General features: G+C 52.9%; 1 protein-coding gene across 3 annotated transcripts in view; it reads right to left on the bottom strand.

Annotated features, from left to right (window-relative positions):
• Positions 1-2,262: 2,262 nt before the first annotated feature.
• USH1C (USH1 protein network component harmonin) overlaps positions 2,263-24,549 on the bottom strand; it is a gene marked incomplete at its 3' end in the record, with an annotated part of 42,636 nt that continues 20,349 nt past the window's right edge. For 2 of the 3 annotated variants that reach the window (XM_084895350.1, XM_084895349.1), the window contains 7 exons: positions 22,846-22,922; positions 8,792-8,833; positions 8,212-8,265; positions 7,788-7,887; positions 6,485-6,591; positions 5,087-5,142; positions 2,263-2,793 (listed from right to left, as the gene is read on the bottom strand). In XM_084895350.1, the coding sequence (XP_084751476.1) occupies positions 2,781-2,793; positions 5,087-5,142; positions 6,485-6,591; positions 7,788-7,887; positions 8,212-8,265; positions 8,792-8,833; positions 22,846-22,922 (449 nt within the window). Of the gene's footprint in view, positions 2,794-5,082; positions 5,143-6,484; positions 6,592-7,787; positions 7,888-8,211; positions 8,266-8,791; positions 8,834-11,205; positions 11,257-12,359; positions 12,480-15,829; positions 16,304-16,797; positions 16,915-18,221; positions 18,372-22,845; positions 22,923-24,549 lie in introns of those variants that run through there. The other variant, XM_084895351.1, reaches the window with a different exon arrangement.

Genomic DNA, 24,549 nt, shown 5'->3' on the forward strand with positions numbered 1-24,549 from the left:
AGTGGCTCCCTGTTTGGCTGGTTGGAGAGGGCACTGGGATTACAATAGTGATGTCTGCCATGTGTATGGGCGCCAGTGGGTGATGCATGGCTGTCCTTTGCCTGGATGGGTTTTTTTCCTGAAAACTCAGCCTTGGCACTGAAGTGGATTCCTAGGTCTGGCCCAGTGCTCCCAGTGTACTCTCACCTCAGCAGGGACCCTCATGGCTTTCCCGAAAAGTTAGGAACTGCTTTAGGCCCAGCCTCTGTACACATTCTCTGGAATTTCCACTTCTTACGTGGTTACTGCCAATGTCTGCTGGGGAGAGCTGTGTACTTTGGGCTCAACACAGGACAACTTTCCAAAACATGAAAATTGATATCCTTGATGATAGTGAAGAGGACTCAGGCCTTATAAAAAAAACAATAAGCTGAAGCCCCCACAGCCTGCCAGCCCTGGCTCATAACTTATGTTACTCATGTCCCAGCCCTCTCTCTTCCCTCTTTCCACCCTGCCCAGTGGCATACAATCCCTGCTCCTCTCCTCTAAACTGAGGGCTCAGGCCCTCTTTATTGTCCCACTCATCAAGCGCTGAAAAGCACTGATAAACTCATTTGTTCTGAGGTGCCAAGAACTAAGAATAGCTGGAGATAACTTCCAATGGTGAGATTTCAGGCATCAACAAGCAGAAGGCCTCAGTAGCAGTATTTGTGAGTCATACGAGGAGGTAGAGGAGATAACCACCGCTGAACAGCAAGCAGGATGCTAGTTGTTCTTCAACTACGAGGAGAATTGTTCTGCCAAAGGTCTGGAACCTGAGGCATTCCACTAGGGCTTCCCTGCCCTGCACAGGATGTGGTGAGGAGGGTATGGTCTCTGGGGCCAGAGTGCCTGGGTTTCAAGTGCCAGCTTCACTTTCTCATGTGACCCAGGGAAAGTCACTTAACTTCTTTGTACCTCAATCTTCTCTTAATAAAATCGTGGTTGGTGATATTATTACCTACTTTAAAGAGTCGTTGAGGGGAGCAGATGAGCTTGGTGGTTAGGATATCCCCTGGCAGGCAGTCAATACTAAGTGTTTGCTGTTATCACAAGACTCCTTGGGGATGGCAGGGGGTGGGGGGAAATGAACCGATCCAAGTCATTGCAGTTTGAGGTGGCAGACATCAGGGTCCAGCCCAGGCCTAGCACATAGTAGGTGGCAGCAAAGATGAGCCGCCTCCTTTACCTTCATTTTGGAATTATCTCCAGAGTCAAGTCAGGAGCTAGATAAGAAAATACAGAGAACTCCTCAGCATGGCTGCTATCTCTGGAGCCATTAGAAGGCCACTGTGGCTTTGGCTCCACTGAAATCAGAAAGTCCTGCAGATTCTCTCTTTCTCTGTGCCTCCCATCCACAGTCTCTATTGCCTCAGCAGCTATGTTAGGTGACACCTGATCCCACCCCTAGCCATAGCTGATTGGACCTAGAAATGATCCCTGACCCTAGGGCTGCCCACTCAGGTGAGTTGGCCCAATCAGATTCTGCCTTGGGAATTTGGAGTTGGGAAATGGAAACTGAGCCAGGTGATGGTGATGGAGTTGTAGCTGAAAGGTCACCTAAAGTTAGGCAGATGATCATGATGGCCATGTTCAAGCTGAGTCCTGAGGATGCAGAGGAAGCTGGTGGCAGAAGCAGGAGGCCTGAACGGAGAAGCTGCCCCTTTGAGACATTGTAAATCAGAACTACTTTCCACTTCCAATTCTCAGGAGGCCTGAGGACACTATGTCTCCTTGGCTTGGATTTCCATAAGATGCCTATACTGACATGACCCCACTCTCTTCCCTGGAGCTAGCCTGAGAGCATTCCTGGGCCCTGTGACCAGGAGGGACTCAACTTATCCCCCTGCAGCTCCTTGGCTCAAACCCTGTCTCCTTCCATAAGGTTCTGCTGGATATAATTTCATGGATGGGCTGGACCTCTGCACTTCCCTCACTCACACCCTATCTTGGTGACCTCAGGGGAAGCAGCTGAGGCATGCTGCCCCCGAGAGAAGCTGAAGAACCTCACACCTTGAGGCAACCACCTGAGGGTCCTGCTTGAAGCTATGCTCTCTGGAAGTGAGTGAAGTCTCTATGACACTGGCTTAATTTCCTGCCATCTTTCTGCTGAGAAGACACTGAAGCACAGCTCAGCCTGGCTCTGCTGACTCAGCCTCGGCTTCAAGCCAGCCCCTGGCCTTGATTATGTCCTTCCCGTGAGACCCAAATCTCAGCACTGGGTTCTGTTTCTCACTCTTGATTAGGAGCCAAACGTTATGTTTATTTTTATTTCACAGCCTTGAATCTGCTACCCAAATCCACACTCTTCTGTAAGCTGAAAAAGAAATCTGTTTATTTTATTGATGAGTTCAAAGTACGGTTTGTGGCAGCAATGACAGCAGGAGTGAGGGGAGAAGGGTGTAGAGAGTGGGACTGAAGAGTCAGGTACTATTGGACTTCAAGGGAAAAGTCTCCCAGGGCTGGGAGAGACCAAATTCACAGGGCCAGAGAGAAGATAGGAGAGTCCTGTTTCCAGGGGCCCTTTTCAGAACGATTGGCTGCTATCCCTCCATATTGGCCTTCAGAGCAATGGCTGGAGGTGCTCCTGTGCAGCTCTTCTCCAGTGCCAATGGTGTCTGAAGCCTCTGGGTGCTGACTGTGGGTTTCCAGGGTGCCTGCAGGCTGGCGTCTCTCAAGGCTGGTTCCCGGCTTTGTGTTCAGAAGGGTCGGTCCAGAGCTCACTGGCTTCCAGGGGTGAATTTGGTTTCTCCTTCTGGACTTCAAAAGAAGGTCCTGTGGGGAAGACGAGACAGACCAGGAGGGTGCAGGCCTTGTGGGTGCACACTGAGCCCAGGGAAGGGCCTGGCAACAGGGAGGACTCCCCAGGGGTGCACGGCCCTGCCAACCTATGGCAGCCCGTCGTGGTGCAGGCCCCCAGCTGCTACACACCCGTCATAGCCACAGCACACAGGAGATCAGGGAGGAACCAGAGGGACACCTGAGATGAGGTAGGAGGAGACCGGAAGGCAGAGGGGCTGGGGTCCCTCACAAAGAGCAGAGGACAAGTGACAGAAAACATAGGGCTCCTGAGGCCATCCCAGAGACCACAGCAGAGCAGGCCAATGGTCTTGGGAGCATGGGGCCCTTATGTTTTGAGGAACTTATAACAGGGAAGACATAAGTCCAGCCTTGAGTCTGCCCTAAATGCTGCCAGCTGTGGGCTTTAGACCACACCAAACACCAGGTTCACAGCCACCTGCCAGCTCTGCCCTTGGGCACAGCCCTGTCAGAGGGTGGAGAACACATCTCACAGGTGGGTGGGCTCCACAGTGTCCCTCAGGAGAGAAGGAATCCAGAGTCACAAGAGAGAAGACACAGAGGACAGTTTGGTCTGAGCAGGGCTCAGGCCATGACAGGTCACAACATGAACAACCCCATAGGCCAACCCTGGTTCTTTGGACCAGCCTTAATTGCATTTTAATCGCCCTGGCCCAGCCCAAACTTGGGGTGGGGTGGAGCAGGGATCCCAGAAGGTGGCGCCCAGGGCAGGGGAACTCCAGGCTGCACTTGCTTTGGGCTCTCCCAGCCCATGGTGCCTGTTTGAAGCACTGTCTGTGCCCAGCAGAGGATGGTGCTCACTGCTCCATCCTGCTGTGTGGGACCCGGGGCAGGTCCCAAAGGCTGTGGTGAGTCAGGGTGCCCAGGTCCCAGCCTGCTACAAAGCGGGCTCTGCTCAGCTCCCGGGAATGGAAGGGCCTCTGAGTCCAGCAGAAACCCAGTGTGGCCACGAGCAGGCCTGAGTGGCACTTCAGGAATGGTGCCTCGTGTGCCCCTCCAGACACCAGTCCAAAGAACCTGCCGACGGCATGGGCAGCAGACGGCCACAACACGCAGCACGGACAGACGGGGCCCTGCAGCCCGCCTGCCTATTCACCGTGGGGGGCTGCCAGGCTCCAGCTGCAGGAAGAACCCGTGTCTAACCACGGGAGCACGGTCTTCAAGGAGCTTTCGGACCGGCAGGGGGCTTTCGGCTGCAGAGGAGGGAAGAGAAGAGCTACATACGCAGAGCAGAGCAGGAAACACAAAACAGGGCTCAGTTATTTCCAGGCAGAGCTCCATCGGACCTCTCCCTTCACTTGGCTGCTGCCTAGGCCCCAGGTTCCAGAATTCCTTGCTATGAGACCTTGATTTCTCCAAGACATGCACGGGACTCAGCCTCTGCTGGGCAGGGGGAGCAGGCAGGTCCAGCCACAAGCAGAGGGGTAAGGAGGTATTGTGATAAGATAAGGATAGAGGTCAGATATCAGAGAGGCAGAGAGAGACAAAGACAGAGAGATAAAAATGGATGCAGAGACTCAGAGAAGCAAAGGAGAAGGTAAGAAAGAAGAGGGAAGGTGATGAAGAGAAGAAAGATGAAGGGGAAAGAGTGGGGAGAGAGAGAGATGGGAGAGAGATTGACAGGGAGGATAGGGAAGAGAGAGAGGGGGGAAGGAGACAGAAAGAGAATGAAATAGAGATCCACACAGGTACAGAGACGGGAATAAAACAGAGAGCAATACATTATAGGGAATCACGGAGAAAGATGGAAACTGGGCCAAGGCTCTTCGCAGATCCTGCAGGTGGGGCCAAAGCTTGTGGTCCTGGCAGCTTAAAGACTCAGCAAGAAGCAAAGCAGTTACCTATCAGGGAGACCGTCCAGAGAGTAAAAGACAAATCTGTAAACTAGCTGATGATGCTGTAGGGGCTAGGCTTCTGAGTGGGGAATCAGAAGTCCCAAGGCTTTGTACCAATGTCATCGTTTACTTGATCTGAGACCTGAACCTCTCTGGGCCTTAATTTTCCATACACAAAGAAGAATTTGGACAAGATGGTCTCAGAGGCAGCTCTGAAAATGCCTAAGGACCATGGCTTAGTTCTAGGCTTTCTCTAGCTCCGTACTTTCTAAGAATGATTTCTACTAGAAGCTGTGTGCTTGGGCCATTTCTTCAGGCTGATGGAGGCCGGGAGTGGGCTGGCAGAAGGGAGCCAAGATTCTGGAGGAGGAAGAGACAGAGAAGGTAGTGGGCCAGGCTCCCCACACACTTACAGCTCGTCATCATACTCCTTTGGGGGACAGACAGCAACAACAAGGTCGATCCAGTCCTGTGGGGAGAAGGTATGTGACACTATGGCACCCTCAGGGATTGATGGCATGTCTGCCCCTGACACTCCATTCCCATTCCTGGGCACCATGGCCCAGGATCAGCAGGCTCGGACCTTCTTCCCATGGGAAGTAGGCCCAATTGGGGCTGGAGGACCTCACTTTGTGGCCCCATGGTCTGGGGAAGCTTCCAGCCTCTGAGGCTTCAAACCACAGAGCCAGGGTTGCCAGGCCCTTGTATGACACCAAGTTCCCAAAAGCTGACCCGTGGACCCGGGCGGGCAGCAACCTGGGATCATGGAGGAATTTCTTAAAACTCTAGATTCTTGGACTTGACCCCTGGAAATCTAGGGTAGGTCCTGGGAAACAGTATGTTTAACAAGGTCCCTGAGTTATTCTGATGTATAGCCAATTAGGAAATTGCAGGCCTAGATTTCTGATTCTGACACATGAACCTCCTCAATGGATCACTGCCATCCTTGGGCTATCCATCATTGTCCACCCTTGGTTTGGATATTTTCAATAAAAGGTATGTGAATTACCACTGGGTCCCTCTACCATGCAATAGTTCAGAGATTGAACTGAAATCTCTTCCCAGGACCTCCCTCCATCCAATCCAATTCTGTTCTCAAGAACCACAGAAAGTACTTCTGCAGCCCTTCAGATAATCAAAGACAGTCATCATGTTACCCGTAAGTCTTCTCTTCTCCACATCCCTTCATGGGGGTCCCAGTCCCATCTGGTCTGCATCCTCGGCTCTGAACTTAATACCCCAGGCTCGGCTGCCTGCATACAGTTGCACAGGTTGTGCATTGCACAGCATGAGCGGGCGCCATTCATACTGTAGTCAGTAGGAGGGCGCCCCTCGAGTTGTGCAGTGCACATCCCGGAAGATCTTACGTGGTGTCCCTGACCCAGGTGTCTAATGAGCACAGAGCAGGCTACCCTCAGCCCCTCCTCCATTCTGGGCCCTCTGCTTCTGTGAATGCTTTCTGATAGCTCCAGGCACTTCCTTGATTCCTGGTCAGGGTGCACTTACAGAAGACCTGAAGACCTTAAGTTTTCTTCTTGGGTGGGTTGCCACACCTGGTCTTCTGGAGTCTGTATCTGTGCTACTTCTTTTTTGGATTCAAAATCAGGAACTGACATTTATTTTTTTCTGAATCCCACATTGTCAGACTGAGACTCTCAGCTGGATGGGGCATGTGGGTATCATCCAAGTGTTGCCTGGATCCTGGATACCCACCCTGGGACGAGGAACCCGGGCTCTAAGCCCTGGTTGCAGAGACCAGGGTTTGAGGCAAGCAGGCAAGGGAGGGAGGCAGGGAGGAGGGTCACGCTTACCCCCTGATTCCAAGCCTTCTGCAGGAGAGCCTCAGCCTCAGCCAGCGTGTAGTCCGTCACGATTTTGCCATTGATTGCCATGACCTCGTCTCCTTTCACAAGACCGCCTGCGGGAAGATGAGGATGATTGGCAACTGGGCTGTGACATGTGCCTGCCCCAGGGCTTGGCTAAGGGGGTCACTGTAGAGCTGCAGAAGGAGCCTGACTCCTGGATTCTGACAGCTCACAGGGGCTCTGGAAGCACGAGGGGAAACAATCCACCAGGTTACTCCAAGGTACTTTCTTCCCACACAGACCACATGCCCTCACCCCCACTCTGCTCAGTAGATAGGGACACAGGTGATAATCTTTGTCACCCAGCCTTACTACGGGCCTTTGCTATTTTAGAGGCAGACCTGCATTCCCAGGGAGGTTACTAGAAATGAAACATGAACTAGTTCTGCAAGCCATCCTTCTCTGTGCTCCAGCCCTGCAGGTCTGCTTCAGGGCCCTGAGCTGGCCAATCTCTTACTGTTCTACCTGAAATACTGTTCCCGTTCTTTTTCATCTAGTCTACAATATCTGAGATGAAATGTCTTCTCCTCAGAAAAGGTCTTCCCTGACCCTCACTCACTCTAAAGTAGATCTCTTTTTTTTATTCTCTCACACTATCATTGTTCTTTCCTGTAGAGCAGTGTTTCCCAAAATTTTGACATATGTGTACCCCTTCTATAATTTTCGTAACGCTGAGTACCCCTCGTACTCATGAGAACGTAGAATTAGGCGCAGCCAAGCACGGTGCAGTGCATATCCCCACCAAGCTTCGGTGCAAGGCGTATCCCCACCAAACTCTTCCCGTACCCCTGGGAATACGTGTACCACACTTGGGAAACACTGCTGTAGAGCATAGTTCACAATTGGTAATCCTCTATTTGTTGACAGGTGGTCTCTTCCCAGCAACCCCCTTTCCCTCGATGGCTTAGGGGCACCTCAGAGGTCCCCCAACTTCCCTCCACCCCCACAGTCCTTTGTCAGCCCTTGGCAATTGCACTGTTTTTGTCAGTACCTGGAAATTCTGAGCTTGTTTTCATCGCTGAATGGGGAGCCCTGGAGGGCAGGGTATATTTGATTTGGCTGTGTACCCAGAGGCCCTGGCACCACTGTATGCCCTTAGGTGATATATGGAGCTAGGTGGCTGGATGGACTAGAAGAGATATTCTTGAGCAACTACCAACCACTCTGAATGGGCAGCTGTTGGCTTTCTGCAGAATTTTGTATAACCATTACACTATCCCCAAACCAGGACATGGCTGTCCCCACTCACCATGCCGCTCAGCAGCTCCACCCTCATAAACAGCAGAGACAACCACCTTGCCGATCGGGGAGTCCACGCCGCCTTCCAAGGCCAGGTCCAAGGATCCCTCCTGGTTAGAGAAAAATAGGCCTTAGGGAGACGAGCAGACAGCAGCCTGTGGGCACCTGGGCAATGAGCCTCTTGACAGGGCCACGGAGAGGACAGGAGAAACCATGGCAGGATCATAAGGAGAAAGTGAGGCATGGTCACCAAGCAGGGCCAGGGCCTGGGACACCACCACTGGAGGGGGCACCCTCAAGGGAGAGAGGAGGGACAATGGGGATCTGGGGAGTCAGCCAGGAATCTCATGAGAGTTGGAGAGGCAGGGGACCAAGAAAGGAGGGGCAGGGGCAGAGAAGGGTGGCGGCTACCCAACCTCCATGTGCCCAGGTACCTTCTTAATGCGCAGGAGCCGGATATCCTTCCCTATGATCTGCTCTGGGGTGAACTAGAGGGAAAGACAGTGGGGAGCTTTGAATCTGTCTGAAGGATGAGGGTGGGCTCGGGGTGGGAAGGGACCCAGGCACTTATGGAGGTCATGGACAAGGGGACATTTCCCAGCCCCAGCATCATCAGTCTTCAACTGGAGGCGGGGGGTGTGTGTCCCAGGCCCCCTGGGGGACATGTGGGCACACACACAAATCCCAGATCCATTCTTCCTGGGAATGTTGTAAGATGGTGAGAGCATGCCTCATAAACATAGCATAGTGCCTGGCATATAGTTAGTGCTCAGTGATTGTAACTTGTTATCAAACACACACACACACACACACACACACACACACACACACCATACACTTCCCACTTGAATGCCATTTGAAAGGTGCCTTCACAGGAAAGAACAGAGCAGTTGGGGCTCCTTATGTGCTCATCCCTGATACCCCCAGGACCCAGAGCATATCACCACCAAACACATTGTAACCCCCAACCCTCATTCCTGGGGTTACTCCCAGTGGAAGAGAGTTCTCTCTCACCATGGAGTAGGGATCAAAGCCTTCCTCATATTTCCGGAAATCCTGGAAGCAAAGAAGAGTGTTAGGGCAATAGGTCTGAGGCCCCGGAGGGTCACTGCAGGAAGCAAGCTTAGAGCAGAGGTAGGGGAGAAGGTTAGGGGGCCAGGTGTGGCTGGATGGGGCATGCAGGAGGAGGCTGGCAGCCCCAACAGCCAGAGCACCCCTGCCTAGGAGAAGCAGAAAGCTGTGGGGACCATCAGAAGAATCCCAGCCCTGGACCCTGCACTGTTCCTGGGGGAAGTTAGGGGGGTTAACATCTGTGGCTGACAGGGGCACCAAGCTGACAGATTTCCAGGTGGCGCCATGCTTATTGAAGATCTTTTAAAAATATGTATCTTTATTGATTTCAGAGAAGAAGGGAGAGGGAGAGATAGAAACATCAATGATGAGAGAGAATCATTGATCGATTGCCTTCTGCACGCCCCACACTGGGAACCAAGCTTGCAACCTGGGCATGTGCCCTTGGCTGGAATCAAACCTGGGACCCTTCAGTCCACAAGCCAACACTCTATCCACTGAGCCAAACCAGCTATGGCTTATTGAAGGTCTTATCTTCCCACAGCCGCAGGTCCTATGGCCCTATTTCAGTTCCTCCACATGCCCTGTGAGCCCAGGTCCAGGCTTTTGGAGAGGAGGGAGGGAAGCCCAGCTTTTCTCCATGCAGTGCTATGATCCCAAAGAAGGCCCAACACTGCTCAAGAGACTGCTTGTCTGGGAGAATCAGTCACAGGATGATGGGGGACAGTGGGCGGAGGAGGCAGAGGAGGGGCAAAGGGAGTGCAGGCACTATGGGGAAAGGCGAGAAGTCTGTGCTTGCCCATGTCCAGTGTTGATCTTAATGTAGTGTTTATCTAGAAGATGAGAGGCCTTCTCAGAGCCTTAGCCTGGGAAGAGGCGAGAGGACACGCAGCTCTGGGGACCTGGCTGGTGCAGGCTCCGGGAACAACATTCCCAAGATGCAGAAACAAGGTGGTGAGAAGGGAGGAGGAGGTAGAGTCAGGAGTCACACAGAGAGCAGGAGCCCGAGGTCTACAGACTGAGAGGCCAGGCACACCAGGCCGGAGAGCAGCAAAGCTTCCCTTAGTCCCCATGGGACTATGGGAGCCAAGGAGCGGCCTTGCCAGACTGAGCGGAGCCACCCCCAGCACACAGTTCCCTCAGCCTCACCCAGTGTCCCCTGGGGCCTGTGGTCAGCATCATGGGGAGGCCACAGCCACCACTATGCCCAGCATAAAGCATCCAAGCTCGGGGTACAAGACGAGGGCCACATATCAGTAGATGGATCCCTGGGCATCTGCCTGTCCTCTCTCCTCTCTAATCTTCATCATCCCACTCAACCCCAAAAAACCAAGGAGTCTCAAGCCTGGTCCAGCTTGAGGCTACCCCCAGGTCAGCCTACCAATGTCAGGACAGCAAATCCCCATGCAAGCGAGCATAATAGGCAGGATCTGAGTCAGTGCTCTTTCAGGGAGGGCCCTGCCTGCTCCTGGCTGTCTCTTCTGCAAAACTTGGCAGTGCTGGCTCGGGGCCTGAGAATCTTCCCCCTGAGAATCTGCTTTCAGGGATGGGCCAGATGGCAAGTGCTTGTGTCTTGTGTAAATTTAGATCAGAGACTTATAAGCCATTAGAGCTGGTCAGCCCTTGAAAAAGGAGCCCAACCCTTCATCCAGAAGAGGAGAGAAGGAGGCCCACAGAGGTGACATTCATGCCCAAGGCCAGCCAGTCAGTGGGCAGTGGAGTTTGGCTGCACGATCTCCCTCCATCTGGGGGTCTCTTTCATTGGTGGTGAGGTAGCCAATCCAATGGTGGTTCTGTGGATGTGAGCCCCAGGAGGTGGGGAGGATAAGTGGCTGCTTCCTGACCAGCTAGGACCTCTGTGGCCCCGTGCACAGGAGCACCCTGGGCAGATGGAGGATCTGGGCCATCACTTCCTCTCTGATGTGGATTCACATCAGAGAGGAAGTGATGTGAATTATTATGATCCCGGGGGTTGGGGTTAACTCTGTGATCTGCTTTGAAGGGCCAAAATGGGGGGAGTGGCGGTAGAAAGCTCAGGCACCTAGGGCTGGAACAAGGGTCCATCTTGGCCTCTGAGGGTTTCCTCTGTCCTATTCCTCTTTGAACAAACATCAGCAAAAGAGCTAAGCCCCCCAGGGATCCTGCATGGGGCCCAACAGGCCTAGTGTCCCCACTTGACACGAGACCCTCCCCAACCCCTGGCTGTGGCCATGGGGGAGACAGCTCTGGCCTGAAGCTCCCAGCAGATGGCGCTAGGGGCCACCTGAGAGTCGATCAGCATTCCCAGAGAAAGAAGTCAGAGTGGGAGACACGGGATGGCAGGGAGGATCACAGACACACGACGGGTATCACTGTACTTGTCTGAATGCTGTCTGATAAACCACCATCCTCTTCAGCATCTCCTGTGGCTGCCAGGGGGAAAAAAAAAAGTTCCATGCTGGATGTTACCAAAGGGCCTCGTCTGCCCCCTAGTGCCAGATCCTGGGCCTGCCACCCTGGGGTGGCCCTGACAAAATCCCTCCCCAAATAGACACAGCTTGATTTACGCTTTGGCCCGTACAATGTCCCCAGACACAGCAGATACCCAGTTCTAGTCAAGCAGACACCACCACCCCTTGTCATCAGCCAGAGCATGCGACACAGATGCACCAGCAGGCTGTCACGGGAGCATGAACCTAGCTTGTCGGGAAGCTGACAGGAAAGCTAGAGCTCAAAATAAGTATCTGAGTCACCCTGCCCTGACATTTGGGTAGTGTTTCCTTGAAAGGAGAATTGGAATTCTGGCATGGCTCTTCCCACCACATGTGGGAGGCCAGTCAGTGGCTGGTGCCCCTGGAGCAGGGTGCGCATGAGTCCCAGCTCACTCAGCTGCAGGTGACTGAGGGTGGGCTGACCTCCCCTCTCCCCCAGGACCACACCTCACACTCTCAGTCCCAGTGAGGAGTGAGACGTGAACTGGAGAAAGGGAGTGGATCTGCTCTGGCCAGGTCCCCTTCTGAGGGTGGTCCATGCCACGTGGAGCCACGCTGGGTCTTAGGGGCAGAGGCAGAGCCACTGGAATCATTATAAGTTTAGGCAAGTTGGCAATCTCGGTAAGAGCTTGGGCTTTGAGTTATGAATGACTCTGAAGTAAGTAGTAAGTCCTGGCTTTGCCTTGGGCCATGGACTTAACCTCTCTAAGCTTTGGGCTCCTCAAGTGTGAAACAAGGATAGCAGGTACCATCTACTGGATTGTTGTGAGGGTTAAGTGAGACCCTGCAGAGCTGACACAGGATAGGCTCACAGCAAGTCTGAGCTGCAACCTGTTTGGTCACGTGAGGAACAGGAATGTCACTGGCCATGTCATGATCACTTACACCCATGTGGATCCATCTCTTGGCCAATGAGAAGGTTAGGAGATGGCACCTAATGTGAGTTTGTGTCCCACCTCACTGTCCCTCCAGCAGAACCCAGAAGAGGCGGACCTGGTCTGCTCGCTGGCGATGCCCTGGAGGGGACCCGAGAGGCTTACCAGGACCTCAGATTTCACTGCTGGCCTGTAGATGAAGTTGGACTCCTGGTGGACCATGACAGGCTTGGAGATGGTGGACACACCAGGGCCTCGTGGAGGCTGCGGACTTGGGCAGAATGTCTACAGAGGTTAGTTTAAGAGAGACCCGTGTGAGGCCATGGTAGGCATGGCCCAGGTCAACTGCAGCACTCTGACACACGTGCAAATTCACACCATGCACATGCTGAGCCAGCCTGGCCTGTTTACCTGCCAAGGGTCCTGGGGTCTGATCTTCAGCAGAGAGATGAGCAATCTGCTGGCCACAGTGTGCCCTGAAGTCAGACACTACGTGCCTCTAGGGAATCAGGGACTTGAGCCAGACTTGAATCTGGTTCTGGGGTCACCAGAAGCTACTGTCACTCATAGGATAGGCTTTCAAGGCTTGCTCTCAGTAGCCTTGGATGCCGTTCAGTCTCCTGTCTCCCTAAGGGTTCTCTCTTCTGGCCATGGTTCCAGTCCCCTGACGGCACAGGAAGTATCTGCTGTCCCTGATGGGTGGGCATAGAGTCTCTGGAGGCTGGGGTGAGGAGCAGTAAGAGAGGCACCTCTGTCTGCTTTGCTCTAATGCACTGTATCATCTTGGTTAACGCCCATTAAAATGGGCCACAAACCCTACCCAGGGCCCTTGGTGGGTCCCCGCTGACTACTGAACCCCTGGACTTGACCCCAAGATCCTTCATGAGCATCTCTACCTTCCTTTATACTCATTGCTCACTCCTTCTCTCCCTTCTCACATTGCCTAACTTTATCCTACAAAATGCCAGGTTTTTTTTTTGTCTCAAGGCTTTTGCACATGCTCTTTCCTGCTGCTCTACTCCCCAGGTGTCAGCTTGGGAACATATCATTGCCTTCAGAAAGCATTCCTTGAGGTTTTTTTCTCCACTTCATCCCTAGGGTTTCCCCCATCTCCCTCTGGTAGTGTGGTGGTTTCCTGCTTACTTGTCTGTCTTCCCACCAGACTGTCTTGGGAAAGGACTGGGCTGCCTATTTTGTGGTGGTGCTCCAGTGCCCTGCATAGTGTCTAGCATATAGCAGTTGCTCACTAAACATGTTTCATGAATGAATGGATGACTTAATAGTACAGAGGGCACATGAGACAGTACCTGGGGGTAGATATGACCCTGAAAACCTTCCCTTGGTGGGTGCTGATGAAGCAGGTACAGAAGACGACACAGGTGTCTTTTCCCACTACCTGAGACCTGCTGGTGGCTGGGCTGACAGTGCAGTTGTGTGACCAGCCACACCTCCTGCTGCTGCACTGATGACAACTCACTAGGAGCATGCAGAGAGGAGGGTGGGCAGGGCTGGGGGTGCAAAAGCCAAAGTGCTAACTAACAAAACAGCAGCCACTGACTTTTGGGTCAGGAAAACCCTGGGTTTGATGTTGCTTGAGACACTTAGGGTCCAGTTTTTCAGAAGCTCCCTGTGCTAGGGGAGTTTTTAATCCTCCCTGTGCTCTGATTGGGAAGTAACAGTGGGAACTCCGAAATTCCTGGAGCAACAATCTCTGAGAAAGCTGGATCCTGTTTGGAAGCTTGACCCTGACTCAAAAGTTGGCAGAGGTTACCTTCAACCTCATGTTTGTGGCTTGACCCAAATTTTCTTGTACTTTGATTTGTCACTGATCACAGTAATGTCTACTGATCTCCTACTCTGTGCCTGTCATATTCCTAAGTATTAACTTAGAATAAGGTCATGTGTTAACTCATTTGATCCTCATGACAGGTAGGTGCCATTAACATTCTCACTTTACAAGTGAAGACACCCAGGCTCAGATTGATGAGGTAACACATGCTCAAAGTCATCCAGCCCGTGGTCGAGCCAGGGTTCACACCCAGGCAGCTCCTCCTTGCTGTTCCCTGCACCTGCAATGCCCTTTGCCCCATCCTTCATGTATCACCATCCCTCAAGGCTCGGCTCTACAGAGGTGCCTGCAACCTCCCATTAGAAGGCGTCTCTCTCACACAACACCTGACCTGTGCCGATTTTATAGCCGATCTATCCCTGTCAGCTGCTCATCCTTCTGATGGCAAAGTCCTGGAGAGCACAGGTGGGTCCATCTCTCCGGTCCTTTGCTGCACTGCTCCCCTCCCGCTTCACACAGAGAGGCACATGACAGGTCCTCAATCAATGATTTTTGATTCAAATTTGTTGAGGAAAAGCTGCCTCCCATCTTGGTGGGGACCACTCACAATAAGGATGTGATCCTCTGTGCCAGGCTAATTCAACGGCCTGCAAACCTGGTCCTGGCTGGGCTCTGAGGGAAGACATCCCTGGAACCGTCAGGGCTCAGGACTCCACCAGAGGTTCAGAGGGAGTGCCCCATAGAGGCCCCTGTGAAAGCCAGAGCCATGTCTGCTTCTGGCACTTCCTCACTCCCACCTTCCTTCCCCCAGGCTCTCCTCAGTGCTCATTCTGCTCTGCATGTGGGACTCAAATCTAGGCAGGGAAGGATAATAAAAGCCACTGATTGGTACTACTACCTGCCTCCCCCACAGTCCACCACAGTCCCCCTCACTTCCCCCCTTGCCCCCAGCTGACTTGAGCTGCATGAGCTCTGACTCCAGCCTGGCCCCACAGCTCCCGGAGCAGAGGAATATTTTGCTTTTTCCTTGCCAGGAATCAAAGATCTGTGTCTTCCTTGAGGATTGCCTCTTCCAATGTAGTCTTTGGATTATGAACAATTAATAAGAAATATGTCTTTTTGAGAAACATCACTGTTCTGCCTCCTGACATCCAAGAAAAAGATCCCTAATCTCTTAATAGTAAATTTGGAGATTTCTAGGAATTCTCCGTCTTCATCTTTTCTGGAGCTGGAAGATGGCCAGACACTTCTGGGGATTATGCTTCAAGCCAACGCGGTTGATTGGTGCCATAGAAAATGCTGCATTGGGCAGTGCTATTGCTTCATTTACAGAGTGTAAGATTGCTCCCCTGAACCCCTTTTCCCTGTGTTAAATTGGGGATTCATTTCCCATACTCAAGGCTTTCTAGCTAATATCAAGACATGACCAGCGGTGGCACAGTGCTCTGGCTATTCAACACAGCCTTGCGAGCACTACAGTGAATGCCACCAGCCCATACCGGCCAAGAGGAAGAGGGAGCAGCTTCACCCAGATTTTCTTGTACCTTGATTCGCCACTCCTCACAATGAATAATGTCTACAGAGCGCTTACAATGGGCCTACTACGAACACACGGTTGCTCCTTCCAAGTACCACAGGCAATTCCCCATGCAACACACACTTCAAAGTCAGCAGAAACCATCTGCATGCAGGGTGTGCACAACATGCAGGCTGGGGAGCTCATTCCTGGGAAATGGGATGGGCTGATGTTTCCTCCCGTTTCCCAGGGGCAGCGGAAGACATGGGAAACAGCAGCCCTGCCCACTCCACCTGCTCCCCAGGGTAGCACGCAGGACAGGGGCAGTACCTTCGGGGTGGGTGGGAAGCTCCGTTCAGGGACAGGGGAATTGGCGGGCTTCCCGCTGTGGTTCTTGGCCTCCCAGTCCTCTGCGGGATTGCCTGTGTCTCCGGCGCGGAACGTGTGGTTGCCCAGGGCCTCTTCCAGCGCGGAGGGCAGTGGGCGGGTAGGAGTGAGGTCATGGGTGGGAATAGAGGGTGGGGGAGGGATGGGGATGGGGGGTGGGGTGTGCTGCACCCAGGGTGAGGATGAGGCACCCACACGGCCTGATGACGGAAGGACAGGGGCTGCGGGGATCTTGGTGGGTGGGTTGGAGGGTGGGGGATGGGGCATCACAGGTAAGGCAGAGGGAATCTTGGGGGGGTAGTAGAACAAGTCCAAAGGGATGTCATCCAGGTCAGTGGTGTGGAGGTGCAGCCCGCCGGCGAAGCGTCTCAGGGGTGGGGCCAGGGGAGACATAGAAGGTGGGGGGCCCGTGGTCATCTGGGGGTTGCAAGGAAGTTCTGTAGTCTTCCGGCTAGTGCTTCACTTCACAGTACATTGAGTACAAGGCTCTTCTAATCGATTACTTACTGCTGGAGACCCACCACCCTCCGACTAGAGCCACACAGATGTCACCTGAGCTCATGCCAGACCGCTGGTAGGGAATGCCCAAATGCAAGGGGGTCCCACATCATGCCATTTGTGGATGGTAAATAAGGTGACCACATAATCCATCATCTAAACTGGAACACACTTGACAGTGAACGTGGCACTCTTAGTTACATCAGGACAACAGGCCTCGCTGGGGCCATCTCAGATAAGCTGGGACTTAGTGGTCACTGGAGACAAGCCCAGGAAAACAGCTATGTTCCCCTCCTCGAGAGAGGAAGGGGGAGTGCGCAGGACGGTGGCCATTGTGCCTCCCGCTGCTGCCAGGGCAGGTCATTCTGAAGGCAGCAGGAGGAGGGGCTAGGTGGAAAGAAGGGCTCGATTACCTCGGAAATCTCATTATCAGTAGAGGAAATCTGCTCAAGGCGAGTCTGACAGAGCCTTTCCACCCAATACTGAATCTTTTCCGATTCCTCAAGGTCTTCCCGCTCCGTCTCGGACACCTGGGACCCAAGGCCGAGGCACAAAGGAGAGGACAAAGGCACAATTGAGTCACATGTGGGCTGCACACACGAAGCATTTCTTAGAAAACCCCCAAGTGTGGTTGGTGTGTCAGCTTCTAGAAAAAGACCCAAGCTTGTTTCACCTGGGCCCAGAGGAGGAGGAACAGCTGGGGGGAGGGTGTCAAGGTCTTGGTTTGACTAATGCCACTTATAGGCACAATCAGAGAAGGGGGCTTCTGCGTTGCATAGGGTTAGCTGGCCCCCGAACCCGGAGGCTCTTAGGATTCTCCATGAATGGTCCTATTGTAGGCTCCTAGCACATCCTAAGCGTTTAACTTTACGTTTCTTTTCCCTTCCAGACTGCCTTGTTCTCAGAAGTACAAGTTCAATTTTTTAAAATTTTGTGGCTAATCTGTTCCTAGTGCCAGACCTAATGCACTTCACATTTTTCAGGCCTTTCTTGTTTTGTAATGTCATCAGCTTGGCCATCTGTCATGGAGGCATGAAAGGAAGCAGAACCAGTGCTATCTCAAATAGCCAGGGAGTGAAGGTCACCCGGCTCACCTAGGAATAAGGATTACTCATGCTGGGAGACTGCTTTGGCATGTCTGGGAGGGAACAGCCTTAGATACATTCCCAGGTTGAAGAGATCTAGCCTCAGACACACCCTCTGCTGATGGTAGCAGTCTCAGACCCATAGCCTGGCTAGTTGAGGGATAGCCTGAGACATCCTGCCTGTGCATGGGTTAGCCTCAGACCCATACTCTCAGAGCCCAGGCACTTTGGGAGATCTTGATCTTGAACTTATAACCTGGGGAGGGGGGAAAACTGATTCAGATGGAATGACAGGCGATGGAAGGCTAACTTCTGATCTACGTGTAGGCAGAGGGGTAAGCCTCCGACTCACAGCCACACCTGGGGCAGAGAGGCCTAGCCTTGGACTCACACTCTGATATGGGGGTGGGGTGGGGCAGTGGGGGGTGGAGGGCACAGACCCAAACCTCTGGCCAGGTGTGTGGAGGGCTAACCTAAGTGCTACCATCTGAGCAGAGAGGTTAGCTTCAGATCCATACCTGAGCAAGGAGGCCAGTCTCAACCCCAAACATACATCTAAGCCAGAAACTAGTCTCAGATGACCCTGTGCAGGTGGGATGATCTCATGCTCCACACTAAGGAGGGGGCAGGGCTCACTCCACCTTTGGACTCCATTTGGGGAGAATAACGCCGGCTGGTTCCCTGGGAGCATGATGGGGAACAACCGAGCCGCATCCCAGGGGTGCTCCCGGGCCTCTGAGCAGGTCACCTACCTCCTGGGCCAGCCGGTTGATCTTCAGTTGCTTTTCCTTTTCCAGCATCTCCTCTTTCTCTTTGTAAAGCTTTTGCTCAAACTCCAGTTCCTTCTTATTCTTTCTCAACTCCTGCAGGCTGTCATACTGTGCTTTCTTTTCCTTTCCTTTCTGAGCAGATGTGGCATTTTTTACACGACAAGGGTTACAAGGTAGTGTTGACACTGGCACAGCACCACAAACAGGGCATTCAGTCCTCAGCAACACCAGACAACCATCCCACGGCGAGCCCCTCCCCCAGCTCTGCCCATGGGCGTTGGTTCTCAGGTTTATGACAAGCAGGCCACTGCTACTCATTGCAGAGTAGGAGACACATTTCCTTTGCCAGAAGAATGGGTTACTAATTCACCAATTGGCCGTGTGACCTTGGCTAAGTTTCTTAACCTCTCTGGGCCTGATTCATCTCCAAAATGGAAGAAATACCTGCCCCCTAAGCTTGCTATCCAGAGCCAATGAAATAACATCTATATGTGTGCTTTATAAACATTAAAGTACTGTATAAATAAAAGGCATTGTATTTGCTTCCTAGTATCTGGGCACATGCCTTCTCCAATATTTGGAGAGAAAGGTGTCTCATATGTAGACACCACATGACATAGTCTCTTGCCCAGCATCAAACATCTAATAAGTAGTGGTGCCAGGATTTGGCCCTGAGTCTTCCAGGTCCCATAAACTTTCTACTGTGTCCAGATGAGCTGGGGGTAATTGGAGAATGGCAAGTGTCAACTCCATCACACACAGCCTGGAAGATACAGCTAGCTCTCCGGAGAGGGAACAGAGGAGAGTCAACATTCCGTGGAATGTCTGAGGGAGGAGGAAACCCACCTGCGAGCTCACCCCACCTCCAACAAACCTTCCTGGGACCTGCTCTCAGAATTCCTCAGTCACCCCAGCATCGAAGGCCAGACATGAAGATTTGAGTTTATTAGCAATTGTAAACCCCACTAGAAGGACTTGGGCGGGGAGGTGTCATTATGGACTTATGTTTGAGTCATCCTGCCCCCTAAAGACAACCCCCACCTCCGTGTGCATGTACTGTGCTCTGGAGATGATCCCACCCACTACCCTCTGAGGCAGTGGTCGGCAAACTCATCAGTCAACAGAGCGGCAAATCACGGCTCTCGAGCCACCTGTGGCTCGCAAACCACGGTTTGCCGACCACTGATCTGAGGGATGGGACTCACCCCAGAACAGTCTATGTGCCGGTTGAGCAAATGGCTTCTCTGCTTCAGAGTTCTGCTTGGTTCCTTGCCTACCCTGCCGATTAGACTCTTGGCTCACTTGATAGATGAATCCCTGCTATCATGTTATAGATTCAGACAGCAAATCCCCAGAAGGAGCCAGAAACATTGTGCCTGGTGGCAGCTGGCTAGAGGAAGGGCATGGCCTCCCACAGGGACCACTGTGATAGGAATGGCCATTCTGGGCTAAAGTTTTAGAGTTAGGGCACCTGGGTGGGGCAGGCACATGTGACAGTTCCTGTGACATCTCCAAGAAAGCAGCGCCTGCTTACTGAGGCAGAAGGGCAAGTTGCCCCATAGCATTGTCTACTGCTCTCGGAACAGTCTGCTCCATAGGGGTACTTAGTTGCGTGTGTGTCTGCCTCCCTGCCAGACGATGGGCTCCTGCAAGTAGGGCTGGTCTCCATGACTTAGTCATGCAGTCCTGGTGGGAGGGTTAGTCAGAACCATACATCCTCAGGTCCTGGCTCAGACTCTGTGGGGCCACTGGCCGGGGAGCTTTGAAGACCAGAGGGATTACTTCCAGGTTAGGAATTGAGACATCGAGCCGTTAGCTTTTCCCATAAAGGGGATGTTGTGCCTCAGCGGTCATGGCCATAGACAGCCACTTGTGCTACCTGGGCACTGGGTGCTCCAGCTCCTGGGAGACACGCGTCTCACGTGGCTCTGGAGAAAGTGGCGGTGGGTTTTCAGAGCCAGCAGGAGGAACACGATTCTGTTGTCCTTTCAGCTGTCAGTTAGATTCATGGCAAATATTCCTTTCAGTCAGGACTAAGGAGAGGCAGATGGGGTGGATGTGTTCTTGCTGCTAGAAGCAATTTTCCTCTCGTTTGGAAATGAAATGGAAATCGAAATACCAGCTATTTCTGGAATGACTGAACTAATAAATAGAGGGAAGCAGGTCCAGCAAAAGCACTTTTTAAGGCACGTGATTTCTGAGGGGAAGTGAGTGTGTGGAGGAGACGCACACACACCTCTCTTACATCTATCCAGTTATCAGTGGCCTGGGAAAGACTTAACCTACCCATCTCCTTTCATTCATTTTGCAAGTAAAATCCTGTGTGTGTGCATCTCTAGTTACATTCTAGTAGAGACCACTGATCTGAGGGATGGGACTATATAGGGAAAGAGTCCGTAGTGTAACGCAATGAGGCATCCTAAGCCAGGGTCAGCCTGCAAATGAAAAGGACAGTGTGACTAGACCAAGTCCTTCCTGAGGCCACCACAGTGTGGAAAGGAGTCCCCTAAGGGGCTCTGTCCGGGCTTATTAAGGGTCAGACAAGTCATGCCCCGGGCTCCAAGGTGAAGACACTCTCCGTCAGGAATGACAGTGCAGTCTTAGTGTCTGAACAGTGCTGTGCTGGAGGGAGGGGCAGATGTTTCTAGCACATTAGATATCCCCATTTACAGGCAGGGAGTGGCTACATATGATCGAGGTCACACCGCTGTCAGGGCTTTGGTTTCTGGAGGCCAGACATCCCGCCAGAAAGAGCCGGTTGAGTGATGACACCTACATGGCTTTATCCAGATTTATGCTGAAGCCTGGATCCCAAATACCAAGCCATCCTGAAGGTCCAATCTATAGATGTTAACAGCGGCATTTTCATAATGAAATGCCAGAGTGATTTAGAGAGAAAAGGGATGAGAAAGGTTTATGGGGCCTGGAGATACAGCAGTAATAAGGTTTAGAGAGGAAATCCAAGGCCCCAGAGGCCAGAAAATTGCATTATCCCAGGCACACGGGGAGATATTTCTAGGGAGAGTTATAGTTGCTGTGGCTCTTTGTCTCAACCCGAGGCAGCGAGCTCCCACCTCGGCAGCCGGTCTGTGTCTGTCTCCGTCAGCCTCATAATCTGCATCGTGTACACCCCACCTGACATTTCCCTCTGCCTGACCTTGGCTTCCTGTATTGGCCGCTGGGTCTGCTTGACAGAGCAACAGAGTAGCAGCTTCCTGCCATGCCCCTGCCCTGGATGCCCTGTGCCCCCGGGGCTGACCCAGGTGGTGCCTGATGGTGCCCGGGCAGGTTTCACCCCAAGAACCCTCCCCCACATGATGCCCCTGTGACAGGGCCCTGCCCTATGGCAACAGCCTGACAGAGAAGCACAGTCCTCGCGTGAACAGTCCGGGTCACACGGTTGAGAGTTGACAGGAAAAAACAATGTTTGGAAAAGGCCAAAGCCCACAGCATACGCACTGGCAAACGGCACAGCACCCAGCCCTGTCCTACCTTCCGGAAGGATGGGAACTTGCCATCGTAACGATAAAACCACCCAAAGGCTGTAACAACACAGAGAACGGAGCCGTGAGACAGGTCAGCACAGCCGGCGCCCTGCCAGGGCAGAGGCCGGGAGAGGGGCTCCCATGAGTGGGGCTCCAGCCGCAGAACCGCACCCTCTGCCTGACTCTCCACTTACCTGCCTCGCCTGGGCTGTAAAGTGGGCCCAGGACCACCTGAGAAAGGCCCCGACCCACTGCCAGTCCCTGGACCCCTGCCCCCTGCCCCCGCCTCTGGCTTTAGAAGTCAGTGCCAGGAAAATCAAAGAGAAAGCCCCTGGTGGGATGAGCTTTGCCAGATCAGAGCCACAGCCTGCAAGACACAAAGCCCCGTTGAAAGAGAACGAGGCTTTTTCCTGAGCGACGTCTGGTCCCTCCATCCAAGAAACGGCTGGAGACAAAAGGGAGTCTGGGTCTCTGCCTAGAACTGCTGTCAGCAAGAACAAAACAGTCAGGCCCTATCCCCCACTCCCAGTGTTGGAAGAGAAAGTGATGATTGGGGGCAGCTCTGGGAAGATGGCTCAGGCTGCAAGCAGGCAGATCAGCCTCCAAAAAAAGCACATCCCCAGCCAGGCCAGACAACCCGGGCACCAGCCCCCTGCCGTCCTCAGGCAGCAGCATGGCTGGGCAATACCGCAAACCTGCAGCTCCCTGGGCCAGCAGCGAAGGCTTAAATAATGACTCACTCTGGACCAGCCTGGGCTCTAGAATAGAATCTTGAAAGCCCCTTGCTGGACCAAGCACAACCCTCTAGTTGCTGGATCTTGGGAGGTCTGGGGTGTCCTGGGGAGAGGCCTGAGGAAGATCTTGACCTTGGCCGTACTTAAATATTTGAACCAACAGTTTAGTTGTACTGTGTGCATCAGCCGTCAAGTCAGCCTAACCCTGAGTCCTGTTCTCGAGGTTTGTGTGCAGGGCTGGGACCAAGCCAGGGCTGAGAGGAGCTCCACACACTCCAGCGGTCTCCACCAAATGCTGGTCCCCCAAAGCTGGACGCAGGGAGGGTAGGGGAGGTGAGCAGAGCAAGCAGAGCAGCGAGGCCAGCGAGCGAAGCGGGGGCCGCAAACCTGCTCTCCCTGCTCCTTCGTGCCTCTGTCCCCGTCGTCGTCGGCAGGCTCAAGCTCGGGCTCCACTCTCTGACCATCTACCCGGGAAGACAGGGGGAAGCTGGTGAACTGAGAGGGATTCAGGAGACCCAGAGCCAGAGGCGCTTCCCAGGAGCCTGGGGGCCTGGGACCAGCTTCCTCTAGGGGAGCTGTGAGGTCCGGGGCAGGCACAGGGCTCAGAGGCCCAGTGCAAAGCTTTCTTGCCCTGGGATGGTGTGCGTCGGGCTTTCAACCTTGGTAGCTTTAGTTTCTCTGTCTGTAAAATGGGCTCCCAACGCGGGCCTGTGATCTGACAGCAGAGTGAGAAGCATTTTGTGGGGCATTCAACTGACCCTGGGAGGTGTGGCACAGAGGATGGGAATACCCGAGTATTCGGTGCCAGAGCATACGATGGGAGAACAGATCTTCCTGGCTACTTACCCCCTTCAGGCCTCTGGGTCCCCAAGGGGCTGTTGGAGCTGTGTGGGTGGACTGGGGACCCCGAGGAGGTGAAGAGATTCCCAAGGGTTAGTAAGGTGACTAGACGTCCTGCTTTTGGTGGGACAGTCCCGATTTTTAACAATTTGTCCCGCGTCCCGAGGCATTTTAAAATAGTCCCTATTTTTGGAAAGAAAAAATCAAAAGCGGGACGTCTGGTCACCTTAGGTTAGAGGGGCACGTGTGGCCAGGAAGACACTAATTTTGACATAATGTGGAGAAAGCAAACCACCCATTCCAGTGGTTTCCAACCTGGATTCCAGCCTCCCTGGGATGATAGGAGGTAGTGTATAAGTTTGCTGCCAGTTAATTATTTGTATTTAATTATCTAATTAATATTTGAAATATTTGTATTTCAAATATTAATTAGAAGAACTTGCCCAAAGGGTTAATGTTAAGAGCCTTTGCCTTTGGCTTGATTTCTGGCTACTCGACAGTGGAACACTGCTGCTTTCTTGCTAAAAAAAAAAAAAAAAATGACTACCTAATCCAACAATGGGGGCACAAATGATTACTTAATAGTTTGGTAAGAAAACAACTCCACCTCCAAACTATGGGGCCTCTTGGGTGTGGGGACTAATGAATTGATGGGGACCGCAATGGCAGGAGAAGGGTGGGAATCTCTTGTTTAAATCTCTTCACCTATGCAGGCTTTTTCTAGCTCTGGGATCCTTGATTGAAATCCCTCCTCCTTGTTGGTTTAGCTAAGGAAGTTCTTCTGGGGAGTTCTGTGACAGTGTGTCCTAGACTGGAGGGCCTGGCAGGATGTTGGGGTTCTGTCGGATCGGCCATGGGTAAGCAGGGTGAGCCCCTGGGGCAGACGGTGGTGAGGGGAACCGTCAGTCCCACCCACATCATTAGGATGAGTGGCCTCATTTTCTGCGCAAGCGATGCTCCCCACTTTTTACTGACGGTTCAAAAGTGCAAGGTCCACCATCACCAGGCACAGACACAAGAGTCAGGTGTAAGCTGTGGGCTGACTGGGCCCAAGTTGAAAAGGGTCAGGGAGGACCTGAACACAGTCTGGTCCTGCTGGCCCGGAATGGCTGAGACCATTCCAGCCTCTCAGGAATGCGGAGAAAGGCAGGCCCTGGGCTGACTCCCAGGCCTTCCTGCATTTCCTGACTTATCTCCAGATGAGAATTAATTTCCGGTGCGTATGGAGATGGATGGAGGCGGCAGCAGCAG

The sequence above is a fragment of the Pipistrellus hanaki genome (genome assembly GCF_964339955.1).
Source record: "Pipistrellus hanaki genome assembly, chromosome: 9".
NCBI classification, from domain to species: domain Eukaryota; kingdom Metazoa; phylum Chordata; class Mammalia; order Chiroptera; family Vespertilionidae; genus Pipistrellus; species Pipistrellus hanaki.